Source organism: Brienomyrus brachyistius, chromosome 10 (assembly GCF_023856365.1).
Source record: "Brienomyrus brachyistius isolate T26 chromosome 10, BBRACH_0.4, whole genome shotgun sequence".
In the NCBI taxonomy this organism is placed as follows: Eukaryota; Metazoa; Chordata; class Actinopteri; order Osteoglossiformes; family Mormyridae; genus Brienomyrus; species Brienomyrus brachyistius.
Window position 1 is genome coordinate 1,381,468 of NC_064542.1, and position 17,101 is coordinate 1,398,568.

Below are 17,101 nucleotides of genomic sequence, written 5' to 3' on the forward strand. Positions count from 1 at the left end.
CTTTGTGGTAAACTTCTGCCATTACTCTCATTCAGCAACAAAATACGTGTTGTCTAGAGGTAGGCGTATGTTATTTAAATTTGAATTCTTTGGTGCTAAATTGCGATTTTTACTTGTAACACTCATTTTGTAAATGTGCATTTTTCTTGGTTTTCACGACCATGATGATTTCGTTTTAACCTCTTCCACAATGTCGCAGACCTGATCTCCTTCTCAAGACTTGCCAGATTTGGTCAGCTGGCTGGAGTAAGATTTTCAACAGACAAGTCTGCACATGCATTTACATGTATGTAAGAGTCTTATTACCTTGTAAATAGTCAGTATATGGTTTGCAAACTATCCCAAGGCTTTTGATGTGGCTAATTTAAGCTTTATAATGGAATAATATAGATTTGCTGTAAGTGTGAGAATCTGAAAACGTGAGTGTCACACCAGATGCGTGAGGGTTGGCAACGCTGCATCCCTGCATGACCAACAAAAAAAGTACGGCCTACAAAAACTATAAGATAAAAATGTAACAAAGTAACACAAAAGCTGGAATATCACTGAGAAGCAAAAATGATAAGTAGTGATTAGAGAAATGAGCCTCGAGATCCATAGTGAGTGGGATTATCTTGTGCTGTCAATCACTGCCAATGGGATCCATTAAAGGGAGGAATGGGGAGCGTGTGAAATCGGTCATTGACTAACAATACATAATAATCTCACTCACCATGGGTCCAGGAAACTGAAAGATGCATAAATTAAAATGAAGCATTTAATAATTTGGGATCAAAACAAGAAATCTATTTTGTATTCTAAATTTGCATTTCTGTTCTGTATTTTATTTTCTTTGTTGAAAAACTAAAGATTGGAAAAAAGATTGGTCACATGTGACAAGAACAATCCACACACTATGAAGAAAAACCCTGAAAGTAGTTGCCGTGTCACTTACTGTAAATTAATATCTTTTGTATTTCTGATACCTGTTTCTCATAAGAATTAGTATACATAAGTCATTTGATACCGTGGGTTCTGAACATGCGAAGCCTATTGTAATTATATGAAAACAAAACAAACAATGCCTTCAATGTATCTGAAAGTCATGACTTCTGCCCTTTACAAGAGACACAGCAGAAATACAATAAAGTCTATAGGAAGGCCTGTTTGATGAAGGTAAGCCTACAATGCAGTCCTGGATATAACACATTCACAACACACAAAAATATTTTATACATTATTGGCCTCAGACAGTTGATAATTAATGCATCAAAAGACAGCAGGGTTTCAACTTAATTATTCAATCATGCAACTGAAGTATTTTCTCGATGCACCCTCCCCATTTCCTCCCCGCTCACAGGATCTACAAGCATTCCTCATCCAAACAATCCCCGACTCGACAACAGCGTGGCGAGCAGGACATGCCAACTTACACCAAGCCAGTTGTTTAACTTTGGCATCAGAAATCAGAGTCGTAAACACCATTGCAGGGCGGCTTATCGCACAGATAAGGATCTCTGCGGTGGTGTATCTCAAACATGCTGCTTGCGGTTGGGGGCATTTACAGATGTTCTTCTGCTCAGCCACTTGTCTGCTCAAAATTCCTTGAGTCAGAATGACTGGCAGTCTAGTCCGTTCGCACTCCAAAACCTGCATTATCCGTCGTCGTTTCCAGGTGGTTGGAACCGCTTTTGATCAGACAGCATCTGAAAATGTGAGATTTACGGGTAATTCGGCTACAGCCCCCACCTGCTGGCTAATGAGGATTTTAGTGGCTGTTGGGGCCAGGTATTTTCAGAGGTGCCTATAATGCAGAGTGCTGGCCTTTGCATTTCACCTAGCTGGTCATGTAAGACGCAGCATGATCTCTCTATCTGACAGTGGACTCCTCCAACGCCGGCCGTGCATGACAGACCCCCGGCATCCCTACATACCGGGGAGGGACGAGCTGAACGCCAGGTGCTGGGCTGGCAAACGCTCTGTGGTCGACTCCTCTCACCTGACAGAGCAAGTGAGCGTGCTTAATACGCACACTGCCATTGTGACAGCCAGATGTCCGCACAGCTGTTTGGGTACTGGCTGGTATGAGACTGAGGTAAGTGAAACCTGAGAAGGTGGAGATCTGAGGAATACTAATTTGGGCGTCTCTCCGCGTTTTGGAAAACATGATAAGATAAACTCAGACGTGAGCCGTTAGCCCTTTACCCCCTGTCTCCTACATCTGCTTTTATCGCTGTATATTTCTGAGCTACGTAATATTTTCTTGTCACTTCCCGACACAAGTAGTATGGTGATTATGGCATTTGTAGCCAGTATGTTAGGTATTTAAATACCATAAAAAGCATCAAAGCATAGCCATAAACATGGGTATTTTTCTTGAGATGCTTAAATATGCATCAAACTGATTTAAAGCCAATTGATGAGGTTTAAATCAATGTCTGAAATATTTATATTCTCCTTGTGGCTACAATGAAATGATTGCAGTAACAATGTTTCAACAGTGGACCCCCACCTGGATTCAAAGTATTGGAAGTACATAGTCTGCAGGCTTCCTTTATTTGATGTATATGGGCCCCACATTAGGATACACTTTATTGATCCCAGGGGGAAATTCTTGATCAAACCCAGGTCAACGGCTTGGAAGGCAGCTATGGTAGCAATCCTAACAGCAAAATGTCACACACTGCATACGTAGCATTTCATCTGCTCTTCACCTGTCCCTCTCTCACCTTGAAAAAGAGGACACTTATGTCAGAATGCTGTTTATTGACTTCAGCTCAGCATTCAACACAGTCATTCCCCAGAACCTGGTAAAAAAGTTGGACCTACTAGGGATAAACACCCCTCTCTGTAATTGGATCCTGGACTTCCTGACTGACAGGCCCCAGTCTGTCTCCATAGGAAATAGCACTTCCAGGATTCTCAGACTGAGCACAGGCTCCCCGCAGGGCTGCTAGATGTTCACTCTGCTGTTCACTCTGCCGACACATGACTGTGCTGCTCAGTACAGTACAAACCACATCATCGAGTTTGCAGATGACACAGCAGTAGTAGGTCTCATCACCAATAACAATGAGTCTGCGTACAGAGAGGAGGTAAAACACCTGGTGGACCGGTGTCAAAATAACAACCTGTCTCTTAATGTTCAGAAGACTATAGAGATGGTTGTTAACTTCAGGAAGAGACCGGCAGCCCACACCCCACTGCACATCAACAAATCCATTGTTGAAATAGTCAGCAGTGTGAAGTTCCTGGGTGTGCACATGGCAGACGACCTTTCCTGGAACCTGAACACCACCACCATCACAAAGAAAGCCCGACGACGTCTTCACTTCCTTCGGAAGCTGAAGAAGGCCAGCCTCCCTCCTCCCATCCTCACGTCATTCTACCAGGGGACCATCGAGAGAGTTCTCTGCAGCTACATCACTGTCTGGTATGGAAACTGCACTACCGCTGAAAAGAAGCCCCTGCAGTGGATAGTGAGGACCGCAGAGAGTATCATCGGGGTCCCTCTCCCAGCCATCTCCCACCTGTATGAAAAGCACATCATCCGTCCTGCGAACAGCATAGTGAAGGACACTTCCCACCCCTCACATGCACTGTTCTCTCTCCTTCCGTCTGGTAGGCGGTTCCGCAGCAGCAGAACTGTAACTGCCAGACACTGCAAAAGCTCCTTTCCTCAAGCAGTCAGAGCTCTCAACTCACTGCCACCAAAGGAATGATAAACCCACAACACAGAAACACTACAAACTGGACTTTCACACTATGCTTATTTGCACACATCAATTGAATATTTGCTTAAATATGTCTACCTTGTGCCCAATTTGCACTTGTTACAACTGGCACGCCTTTGTCTTGTCAACAATATCCTGACCATAACTTGAACCTGATATTTTAAATACTACCAGCACATTTCACTTGAGCTCTAACTGCACATGTCCACTTTGTATTGTCTCTGTCCTGTTTATTGTACATAGATAGTTAGAACTAGTTCGTAACTAATCATAAAAATTTAGTTACATTTATTATTTATGTGAAATTTCTGTTTTATACTTCTTGGTATATTTTATATCATTATAATGCACCATGGAGGACCTGTGTGGAACGACATTTCAATACAGTGTATACTGTGTATATTGTTGTATCGACAATAAACCAATCTTGAATATAGTTTTGTAGATAGAAGAGCTGTAGTATAAAAGAAGGGAAGTTTGTTATGCCGCTATATCTGGAGATGTTTTCCATTGCATTTTAAAGGTACAAGGTTTCAGTGATCTGTACTGACATTCCGGTTTTAATATACCAAATTTGTTTGGAAATTATGAAGAGATTGCATACACAAAACTGGAAATGAGCGGGAAATCCAGGCATTTTCCAAGCACTCATCATGGACAGGGTCCTGGGGAGGTGGTATCCAAGGCAACCCAGTCACAATTATAGCCTGGAAGGTATAATTGTCCATCACAAGGAACACACAAACACATTCTAGCGGTAATTTAGAAACACCAGTTAAGCTAAGTACTTGTTTAATTGTGGACGAGAGGAAACAGGAGCCGTCAGAGACAATCCCAACATGGGAGGAACGAAGGGTGCAGAGGCGATTCGAACGTACAAGGATTGTTAGCGCTTTATTTTCGGAGCTGATATTTATTTACCTGCAAGCTGTACATTTGTTTATTGTCCATATAATGCCCCCTGTCTTAATAAATGTGCACCGCTGACGCCACCCTCATTGGATTCCGCTGCAGGGGTTACTCGCCTCTCCCGACAGTCCGGGCAAAGGCACACGTCTGAATTAAGGATTTTTTATTCATCCCATTCACATTGATTACAGGCACTCAATAAAAGATCATCTGAAGTGTGAAGATTAATCACTTTATGATGTAGCATCTTATGTGCATTTTTTCGAAGAATTTGTGGCGGACGGATACTTAGGAGAAAAGAAAAACTTAATATTGTTTTCCCCTGATTATTCATAGTAATGTACAATAAATTTCATCATTTAATATATAAATTAAGAGCAACAATGTTCATCTGCTTACTGTAGCATTGGAAAGTATATCTCTCCTGTGCCAGGAAACTGATTTACTTAAGTACAATGTACTAATTTCTAAAAGAGAAAAATCACAATCGCTTTGGATAAAGGACCTGGCTGTCAAATGAGCTAAATATTTACACATCAAGGAGATGTTTTGTTATTATAGCAAGAAAGAACACAAGCATACAAATCTGGATTGAAAACTGGTGTGAACGTGAAGTGGATCCATTTTCATATTGTGCTACTGCAGAATATCAAGCTTTTGAGACCGGAAAAAGATGATGTTCTGTGTTTTTTCTTCTTATTTTTAAACAGCACTTAAATATATAATTAACGCAATTGTGTGAAAACAAATTGCATATCCAAATGGAAGGAGCCTGACTTTTCCGGCAACAACAGACTGTTCGTTAAACAGCACTGCTATGTGGATATTTACCGAAGAACATGAATACGCAATACTCATGTTCTCCAGCAGGTGTCACTATAAGGCAATAACTAGCAATGAAAACTGCAGCGACAATAACACGACCGCATTCTAAATGTACAATAACGAAAATCGTCATTATGGCCGATTTATATTTTGCAATGCGCATTATATCATTCGTTTTTAATGCGATATTCTACATTTATTAAAGCGTCTTGCGGTAGGAATCGACCAAATCACATCATGTGTGTTTCAGTAAGTTATAAATGAGAAGTGAGGCTCGCTCAGTGGGTAGCATCTTGGTTATACACCTACATCGTTATGGGTTTCATTCCTCAGCGCCGTGGGTGTGGAGTTTGCATGTTCTTCCTGAGCGTGCATGGGTTCCCTCCAGATACTTTGGTTTCTTCTGAAAGATGTGGATTGTATCCCAGAATAGGCTCAACACGTTGGTGTACTGGATAGCAGTTATGAAAGAATGGAAATGAGAATTCCCTACATAGACATATTAATTCTTCTGTCCTTGGTCTACAATATAATTTTACAGTTGACACTACAAGACAGAACAAAAGTATAGCCTGAAAAACCAAAGTACAATCTGTGCACTTACGTAAATGTCACTATGTTATCAAAGATATAGGCATTGTGAAAAGTACGCAGTAGTATAAAACACAACAGAAAGGAATTAAAAATTCCAAAAAGCTTTTAAACAACTAGCTTGCTAACTGTCATAAGTGGCTTTCCTAGCTATGCATAATTTTACATATATGGTCGATTGAGCTATATATGCAAACCTTAGGAAGCTACTTACATGTACAAGAAATAGGTGAACATGTGCTCACCCTGCCACCTTAACACTTAATGCACATGATTAAAAAAAGACATTTAATACCATCTAGCATGGTAGTGCACCTATTGCAGGGTGAGAATTATGTCCATTTATAAAGGCCTATCCCAGCCTTTCCCTATTCTCATTGATGTGGCAATTGCATGTGGCACTTGTCCATTCAAGTAATTTGTCAGCCTTTGTTTTAGTCACCCGGATTGCTGTCTTGCTTTTTGGTTTGGATGTGCTGAGCAGATATAACTTCAGATCCACGACTCAAGACGACACTCCAACAGCCAGAAGCAAATGTTCCGAAAATCAATACTTCACACTTCTGCACCAGTCAGGATTTGCCTATACAGTACAGGTATAGAAGAGGAACAAATGTCCTATAACGTTCCTGCCAGGCTTTCAGATTGCAGTTGCGCTGTTATGATATTCGGTGATGGACATTATTAATTTCATTTTTCTTTTTGAAAATCAGCTGAATTAAAATCAGACCAGATTTAGCTGACATTTTTCTGCATAAGACAGCCTTGTCTCTGTGATATTATTACTGCACTCCACTGAGTCAGCAAGACTACTTTGAATTACTGGTAGCTAATAGAAAGGGTTGCACTTCTATATCCACACATCTAGAGTGAGCAGTACCACTGAGTCAGCGAGACTACTTTGAATTACTGGTAGCTAATAGAGAGGGTTGCACTTCTATATCCACACATCTAGAGTAAGCAGTACCACTGAGTCAGCGAGACTACTTTGAATTACTGGTAGCTAATAGAGAGGGTTGCACTTCTATATCCACACATCTAGAGTAAGCAGTACCACTGAGTCAGCGAGACTACTTTGAATTACTGGTAGCTAATACAGAGGGTTGCACTTCCATATCCACACATCTAGAGTAAGCAGTACCACTGAGTCAGCGAGACTACTTTGAATTACTGGTAGCTAATGGAGAGGGTTGCACTTCTATATCCACACATCTAGAGTAAGCAGTACCACTGAGTCAGCGAGACTACTTTGAATTACTGGTAGCTAATAGAGAGGGTTGCACTTCTATATCCACACATCTAGAGTAAGCAGTACCACTGAGTCAGCGAGACTACTTTGAATTACTGGTAGCTAATAGAGAGGGTTGCACTTCTATATCCACACATCTAGAGTACGCAGTACCACTGAGTCAGCGAGACTACTTTGAATTACTGGTAGCTAATACAGAGGGTTGCACTTCCATATCCACACATCTAGAGTAAGCAGTACCACTGAGTCAGCGAGACTACTTTGAATTACTGGTAGCTAATAGAGAGGGTTGCACTTCTATATCCACACATCTATAAGTACATTTGGTATTTAGATTTGTCGGCACCGCTTCGTTGGCACAACACTTAGGAACGCCACCAGTTTAGACTATTGTTAGATAATAATAAGTTCTATTTGGCTATAGTTCAATTTGGCTCCTTCTTTGTTTTATAAATATGTCAGTGTTTATCACAAAAATGTAAAATATTCTAATGAGAACCATCCCTAATATCTTTCAGCCCTACTCAGTACATACAGCATGTTTTATACACCACCAGTTAACAGTTATAGCACACCACAGGTTTTTACTACTTTTCCAGTTATTTCAGATTTTTTTTATTCTTGATAAGCATTAGAAAGCTGAGTGAAGGACTATAAATGAAAATATATGTGAAATAAAACAAGTTTCCTCTATAACATGTAAAGAGCATGTAACAGTGCATGTCTGGCATCCTATTAACTGGTCGTATGGTGATGGCATAGTCAAATTCTAGGCTGTCCTTTAACTTTAAATGCACTGATTTAACTGCTTCACCCCATGAAACAGAGCAGTGTTTAATGTCCCTTGTGGAAAGAATGCTTCGAATTTGCTCTGGTGTAATAATTGGTAGAGAAGGCTACTTTGATGAATCAAAGATATGACATTTTATTGCTAATAGAGGTACTCAAACGGTGAACATACTATAAAATTATTTGTTAGCAAAAAATATGGAGTATATTTTTAGTAAATGTTAAGTGAGTAACACACAAATGTAGAAAATCTCAGTCTGTGCGAAAACTTTGGACTGGTAGTCTATGTAGACCCAAGAGGCAATTTGGCTCCTAGGTACAACATCAGTATCCATGGCTAACCCTACATTATTGGGTGAGTCTGTGGATGTCTTTGTTTCAGACGTTTTTGCATTGCAGTCGTGCCGTTATGATATTTACGTTCTGGGATGACTGCTTTTTCATTCACTTTTAACGTGAAATTCTCTCACACAATTATTGCTTTTTTGTATTTGTACTCTTGTCCGCCAGGCTCCGTCTCCATTCTCCGTTCCGCCATTTTGCCGAGTAATCAAGAAGACAAATTTGAATCGATGCTTTTTTAAAATTGAGTAACCGTGACAGCTATAAATAAAATATTGTGTGTCCCCCTTCAGTATTCAGATGTGCTCACTATGTACCCCACAATATATATTATAATTATGGCCTTGGTCCCCCCTAATGTTGACTCCATGGTTACAGCCTTGCAAAAACACTATTTCGTAATCCAGAAGTGATTTGAAGAATGTAAAGATGCTTTATTAGAAGGCCATCATAACTGCTATTTGTCAAGGAATGAAATTGAAAGTACCTGGTACAGAAAGTGATTGGAGATTTTACAATCCTTTCACATTTAAAAAGCAGCGATATTTCATGTGATGGCCGGGCCATTACTTTGCCAGATTCTCACCATGAAAGTAAAGAGCATCATGGTAGCATCATGAACTGCAATGAGTTACCATTGCCTCCTCTCATAATACATCACACCACTCCTGACTTTGCAGATTAGTGCTATATTATAATTGACAGACCTGCGCATACTTCATAATCCTGTCACCTCATCTGCTAGGCCAGACCTTTGTCATATTTCATCTAAACTACTCCAGAAGCCTCCTGCCAGGCTTTCTGCATGCTCTGTCAAACAGCTCGACTCATCCAGAGCGATGCTGCATGAGATATATGTCCGACCTCTTCCAAAAGGGTCACATCTGTCCCCTCCTGATGTTCCTCCATTGGCTACCAGCTGGAGCTTGTAGGAACTTAGTCCTGCAATATGAGGTTGCCGAGGGAGCAGCTCTGCAGGACCTACCAAATTTAATCACACCCAACATCCTCTGCAAGGTCACTGCAGTCTTTTACATCAGGTCAGCGGACAATTTTACATTTAAAAGGATGGAATGGAAATCCATCTGTTTTTGACCTCTGCCCCAATGTGGTTGAACAAGCATCCTCCTGGGTTTTGGACTGGATAATTTCTCTCATTCTTTAAGAAAAGATTTAAAACTCACCTTTTAAATTGCACCTCATCTCTAAATTCTTGATTACCTCCTGACTACATTAAAGGAAACTTATTTCATTGCCATTCATGGAAATTCCCCTCTAGTCCCTCTGTGAATTTTTATATACTTTAAATCCATCGCAGTATTCTAATACATGGACCTTCCCCCTTTGTGTCCCTTTACATGCTGTCTGTGAATATGATCTTATACAGTTTGAGTTTACTGACACCACTTCACTGATGTTGTGTTGTTTTTTTTAATGGGTTTGTTTGTTTTTGCCTGCACTGATTTGTAAGCCAAACAAATAAATGAAAGTTAAAAATTAAATTAAACGTATCGTAAAAAATTATGACCCGTGACTTTTTGTTATGGATAAACAGCTGGGTGTCTGTGTGGTCTGTGCCCCAGCCTTGACCCCCCCTCTAGCCTGGAATAGACCCCAAACCCCCACCTTAGACCCTGACCAGGACAAGTGATTAGAAGACGGATGGATAAAAAGTCATTAAAAACTGGGGGGCTACAATAAATCAGTTTAATCTATGACCCCCAAGGGTCAGAGTAGGACACCCCTTTAGATTATAATATCCATATAGTTCCTCAGCTTCGCATTCTTTATACAATGTTGTTCAGAGGAGTATTATGAATGTTAAACAGAGAAGACATTAAAAGGATCAAACAACTCAGTCTAAGAAACAAATCACTTAATCAGTTGCCTAAATACTATGATGCCACTGAAAAAGTACATATACATACACTATCAGTTAAGAGTTTTTGCACATCAAGTTTTTACCACTTTTCCATTTCTTAAACTGCAGATTTTTTTTTCTCGTTAATTGGAAAGTCGAGTGAACAACTATAAATGAAAATATGAGTCAAATGAAACAAGTTTCCTCTATAACATGGAAAGAGCATGTAACGGTGCATGTCTGCCACCCTAATAACTGGTTGTGTGGTGATGGCAGAGTCACATTCTAGGCTGTCCTTCAAATTTCAATGCACCAATTACCTGTTTCATCCTATGAGACAGCAGCATTCAATGTCCCTTGTGAAAAGAAAGCCTCTAATTTGTTCAGCCGTTGTAAAACAAGGAGGTTACTTTGAAGAATCAAAGATATGACATTTTCTTGATGATAATAAAGGTACTCAAATGGTGAACATACTGTAAATTTATTTGTTTGCAAAGAATATTGAATATGTCTTTGGTAAATACTAATTGAGGAACATGCTGATGTAGAAAATCTTAGAACATGCAAAAACTTTTGACTGGTGTACGAGGAGTTGAACAATGAACTGTGGTAGTTTATATGTTTTTATTGAGGGCTTCTCTGCTGAATCCTTTGTGCCTGTCAGGACACGAGCTGGGTAACCCATGTTTAAATTATCACCCAACGCGTTAACACTAACGGAACAGTCTTGGCAATCAGTAACGTAAATAAACGAGAGACCTGCTTTTAAGCAAAAACCAGGCATCAAAAAAAGAAAAACCTCTAACACATTTTTTTCCTGCATCAGTGTCATTGGAGAATTTGTGTTGTCATTGGCAAAGTTTTGTTTGATGATACATGTTAATTTACAAAATTCAAGATATTCTATTTATGTTCTCTGCCAGTTCATCAGTCACCATTAATTTAACAATAATATTTCATACTTCACAGGATTTTCAAGGAAATCGCATGGCAATTTATGATAAATATGTAAACATACCCCATGAAATTAGTTCGTAATGTCTACCACGATGTATAGATGTAAGACAGCGATGTGATGCATTTTAAACTTCATCTCTCCAGTTTTACATGTGATAAAAAAAATTACTGCCAGAACAGAAAAAACTAGTTTGTAAACAAAAGGAATGTGGTTAAATGTAGTACATGAAAAAATGACACATTTTCTCCTTATGGAATGAGATTAATGGCAAGAGTACATGAATGTGAGTTTTAAAATATTAAACCCACATTAAGTCATTCAAGTCTCAAGAGACTGAGTTTTTTAATTCAGTTTATACATGTATTAAGTGGACAGAATAAGTGGACAGGGATTGATTGTTTACAAGCTAAATGTTAGGTAAAGCTACACTTACTGAGATATAGATTGGGCTCGATTTTTCACATTTTTATGGTTGTCCGATTGTCTTGCCCAACAATAGTTAGAAGTTTTGTGGCTTTTTGGGACATAAACATGTGAAATGTGCCTCCTCTCAAATGATTGAGTTAGTTTCGTTAGATGTTTACTTAGCTACAACCCATTTCTTTTGAATTTCCGATTTTGTACAAATGCTACTATCAGCTAGCTAATCAATAACCTCTGAGTAATGTACAACAGCTGTGACACACTATTGTTTTCAAGCTGGTCTTAGAAAACGCTCCTGTGGTTAAAAAAATTCAGTAGGCCAAAACAGGAAAGAACATACAGTACACAACCCCTTGAGCAATTGATTTATTCATTGATTCTGGTAAGTTTACATACAGTATGGTGAGATTCAACATTTAGCGCACAATATTCTGCAATAGTGCTAAAGGCTATTTCCCTTCTTTCACCAGTCTGACAGGGTCCCCAGACAACAACATTTTAAAACTGAATTTGAATGCTGTTCTTAGTAATATTGCACCTTTGGCAAGTATACTTTAAAATTCCTGAACCAAAGATTTCAGCTAAAACTAAATATAGTTATTCATAGTCTTTCACATGTTCACAGTCAAGGCACAGAAATGACATCTGACACCTGCCAGCCAATTGCCTCTTCATGGTCATCCAAAATAGTGGAAATGAGTTTATTCAAAAATGCTAAGAAATTTATGCATAGAAATATCTAGGAGTAAAAGTTGAGGACACAGACACATGCACACGCACACACAGATGTTTGTATTCATATCTTTGTGGGGACTGTCTGTTGATTTTTATGGGCAAAACCCTAATCCCAACATGACGACCTTAAGCCCAACGCAGCCCAAACCTTAACCATGAGTAACCAAACAAAATACACGACTTTTGGCAGTTTTATTTTTTTTATTGTGTTCACAGATTTTTATAAAATTGAGCTTCCCCTTATGGGGACCAAAAAAATGGTACCCACAATATAAGGAGCATAATTTTGCATTAAACACTGGAGAGGCTGAGGTCCCCACTCATTCATCCATCACCCCCGTAATTTACATCCATGCCACAACGCCAAAATAACAGGTTTATATGACATTGTGGGGACATTTGGTCCCCACAAAGTAATATATACCACAAGGTAATACATAAATTACCACATTGCTTTAATTTTCTCTGTATTTCTGATTATACTCTAAGATTCATCTCAAAACCCTAAATAAGAAAGAGCATCCGTAACATGGCTTCAAATATATATATATAGTCATTACCTGCAATAAAAGCTCATTTCAAACAAGACTTAAAGATTGTAAATCAGATGGTCTCGTTCTCATTTAAAGTCAGCTCTGATTAACACTGTCCCCTAATTTTCCAACATATGTATGTAGCCAAACAGGCTACAGTCATTGCTGATTAAACACTGACAAAGGACTAAAAGTCAATAATTAAAATGAGGGATCAATGTTGGTGCCTCTATTATCTTTCCTATAGATGTTAGTGCTAGGGAACAGATGTCTTATTAGTAGGAAGAAATTGCTTGGATGAAAATACACCACTGCCAGGCCATTTCTGAGAAACAGCCAAACAAGAACAAACCGCACACCTACAATTTAAAATTTCATGAATATGTCTTTAGTAAAACATATAATATATTCGCTACATATAAAGCATTGTGATCGACCGACACATAGTCATTTGGCAGAATCATTACGATCCAGTGAAATGTAATATTAGAATATGCAGCTTTAGCATACTAACGCATAACGTTCGGCGTGGTAGGTGTGGATGAAGCTGGTCCGATAATACAGACACGGATCCAACTCAAGAGGCCAATTTAACGATTTCCAGCCAAGTGCAGCTACAAACACAATCCAGACCAAATGAAACCCCAATCCCAACGTGAAATAAAGCAACTGCAAATGACTTTAAGATCATTATTATCATGTACACCCATACTGTGCGTGTATATATTACCATATGGGTGTACAAAATAACACTTATCCTAGCAGACGTCATAATATTTTATACGCACACTCCATGTATTCTTGATATTTTCTATCCATGTCCATTTTTGTTTTGCATGTTACATTCATTACTCATGGTGCATTACTCTGACAAAGTATATGTAGCCTGTCTGTCTATATATTCGACTTAAGTTTTCCAGTTTAGAACGTCATACTATTTAGTGAGCCAAAATCATAATTACTAAAACAATTAACTTGTTCTTACAATATAGCCACCGCCTGGGCGCCTTGGTATTAACGGGACACGCACATGGATTGCTAACATTAATATCGTCAATTTTTGTCTGTTCACCATCTACGAGGTGATACCGGTTAAAAAAGAGGCAGCGATGCTGAACCCTTTTGGACAAGCTGAACATTGCAGAAGATACGATTCAGTCCTGATCTGCATCAGGAGACGTCTGTCGTTTCCAAAGTCGCCAAACAAACAGGGGTGCACCCGGCAAAATGATGAATGAAAGGGTAGATGGGGAATGAATGAATGCAGCGTGAATGGGTAAGGGAAATAGGGGGCACCAGGCTCGACGAGGGAGGCGAGGCGAGCGCGCGCGTCCTCCCCCATCCTTCGCCTGTCCGCTCTTCCAATGTAATCAATTTCTCAAGGTGTTTCTCTGCAAAGCCGAAGATGGCGACAGACTGAAAGGGGTAGCAGAAAAGGGGAGAAAGTCAGGACGATGAGGAGCAAGTACAGCATTTTGAACCAGAAACGGAAGAAAAAATTATAGGGAACAAAACCCTGGTCAGAGATGACAATTTTAAAACTCGTTCTGCGTTAATGTAAGGCTGCCCAGGAGGCTTCGGCGGTGCGGAGTGCCATTTCCAACCTGCTGTAATAATGGATGTATAGGAAAGATTTTTTTTTCGGGATTTTTTTTTTCTTAGCGATGGATTGTCCTGAAAAATAGAAGGCAGTGGTGGGCGAAGTGGATTGATATTTTATTTCAGCACAGAGGGAAATGCTACCCATCAAAATGCTGCAAAGAAGGTAGGTGACATTGTTTTTTGGGGGGGAAATTGGCGAGGAGAAAACAAACCGGGGATCGCTTTTGTCTCCCCTAAAATATGATCAAAGGTGTTTGGATGTATCGAAGACAAGATGATGCCCTGCTGAAAATTAGTTGTGCACCCGAGCAAAACGACAAACCCTGCGCCGATTCCGAAAGGGCACAGAAATGGCGAATGTCTTTGGCATCTCTTTTATTTTTCACTGTCCTCCTGTCTGATCACCTCTGGTTGTGTGCTGGGGTTAAGCTGAGGTCCAGGGATACAGGCGATCGCCAAGCCCAGAGCAATGCAACAGACGGGGACCACCTAGTAGGCAAGTGTGACATTTTTTTAAGCAATTCGACCAAACCTGCTGCTCCAAGTTCTCAATGCACTGATGCTCAAACTCATCAAAATTTGGAGTCAGCCTGCACGATACTACATTTACAGAAAGCAGAAGACAGCGCATCTTCATTTTCCAGCGCCTCCTCCTTATCGTCACTGTTACTCCTGGCTTATTTTAGGAATTTCAGCCTTTCCTTTTGTGATTCCTACACGATCTCCGACCTACTTTTGGGAATGGAAAGCCCAGACAGTTTGAATTGCAGTCTCCAAAACCTGATGTGGGATTTGGGTAAAAGCACTGGGGACGACATGGATGTCTGCAGCACCTGCATCCAGGCGTACATGAGGCTGGACCAACACGCTCAGGAAAAATATGAAGAGTTTGACCTCTTCTTTCTCAAGTATTTATCAGAGGATTATTCAGTCAAATCACGTACGGAGGACTGTAAGGTAAGATGCTGGCACTGTGCTTGTTCGGTAGCCTAACAGCTGTTAGCTGTATGCGTTTTGGCAGGGTTTACTGAAACGAAAACAAAGTTAAAAAACCGTCCCGCAGTACAATCACGACGTGCACTGCATCTACAAAATATGATACGTTATTTTCTTACGTATTACTTGCGGTTGCAACTTAAAGTACCTGGTGCTCTCAGCACTAGAGCAACGTGGGATGAAAGTGGTGATGAATGTAACAGTGAATTAGATGTTTTGTGTTGTGAAACAGTGGATTATTTCTAGAGACTATGGCAAGTGAGACTCAGTTGTAGGCCTCTTGATTTTCTAGAGTTAATTTTTCAGTAGTATTAATAAAGGGTATACCTAAACATAAATAAATTTTAAAAATCCAGACATTTCTTAATTAGTCTGAGCCTGTATCCAGATTAAATTTTCTGAATTTGGTGAATGCGTACTCCTGTAAACATGTTTCATTTGGCTTTTCTTGACAGGATAATCGTTGTGTTTAAATGTATTTATAAAAAGTCCTTAGATTGCAGCAACAATGCAAAGGTCTCAATAACTACAGAAGCATTATTAAGGACAGCTCTGCTTTGTGTGTGTAAGAGATTGCTATTGTTAAATTTGAATAAGGTGTCATTCTCAGATCTTAGATCAAACAAAGTTGATCTCTTATCAAAGAACGAGAGGTTAGCACATCTCAAATCACAGTGTTTAGGAATGAAACCATAATACCTGACATGTCTTTAGACATATATAGACATATAGCACACATATCCTGAATCACAATGCCTTGTTGTGTACTCTCTAATAGATCTAATGGATATGGTAGAGGGTCACATAGGCAGGTCTTACAGGGAGCTTTAGAGAAAAGATTTGCTTTGTTGCTGGGCTTACAGATTTATTTATATTTGTTCCACGTCTCTGCTCTGACATTTTGTTGCATGTTAGTCGGGCCTTGATGGTGTCACATTTCAGAAGTGCACTAGAGCCTGGCGTACCCATTGACGGTGGCTATATAGCCTGCACTAATGCTGCCTACAGGATGCCTGCAGGTAATTAACGAGCACGTGTTTCCGAGCTCAGGAAGAACCTGTGCTCTGGTCGCCTGTTAATCACTGTCATGTTCCTCACACCTTATTTCTTATAACTTTGTTATTTTATAAAAAGAGTCAGAATGCATCCATGATAGTAGCCTAACCAAAAAGCTATTGAATCCTATTAGCATAATGGTAGTCAAAAGAACGGTGTCTGCCACAGTTGTTGGTCCATAAACGTAGAGGAAGTAGTTTTCGGGATAAAACTATGAAACAGGTAACTTTGAAACAAGTCAGTGCTAAAATATTATTGCAATTTTAAAACACATTTCTCTCTTCTTTGCAAAAATTCCCTGTTGTAATGTTGTATAATGTATCTTCTTACCTCTTACATTTTTTAGGCACCTGCCCCCACTGATTGTCTGATACAGTGATGTAAAAATGAGCTGCTTAAGGTATTGGGCCCACTACAGTGAATACCAGTGTTCCCAGTATTCACTTTGAATGAAAGGAGAATACCTTATTTGTTCATCGTTTGTGAAGGGTGTTAAGTCTCTGTTTAAATGGTTTCCAT

General features: G+C 39.6%; 2 protein-coding genes across 2 annotated transcripts in view; both read left to right on the forward strand.

Moving 5' to 3' along the window:
• Positions 1 to 281: 281 nt before the first annotated feature.
• LOC125750962 (uncharacterized) lies at positions 282 to 3,952 on the forward strand. The gene is made up of 3 exons (XM_049029352.1): positions 282 to 286; positions 1,861 to 2,074; positions 3,129 to 3,952. Exons 2-3 carry the CDS (start codon positions 1,886 to 1,888, stop codon positions 3,699 to 3,701), a joined length of 762 nt encoding a protein of 253 aa, XP_048885309.1. The 5' UTR covers positions 282 to 286; positions 1,861 to 1,885; the 3' UTR covers positions 3,702 to 3,952.
• Positions 3,953 to 14,074: 10,122 nt separating this feature from the next.
• The window catches only part of LOC125750955 (NALCN channel auxiliary factor 2-like), a 63,769-nt gene continuing 60,742 nt past the window's right edge, over positions 14,075 to 17,101 (forward strand). Inside the window, exon 1 of the mRNA XM_049029338.1 lies at positions 14,075 to 15,487. Coding sequence (XP_048885295.1) covers positions 14,771 to 15,487 — 717 coding nt within the window. The 5' untranslated portion in view covers positions 14,075 to 14,770. The remainder of the gene's footprint in view (positions 15,488 to 17,101) is intronic.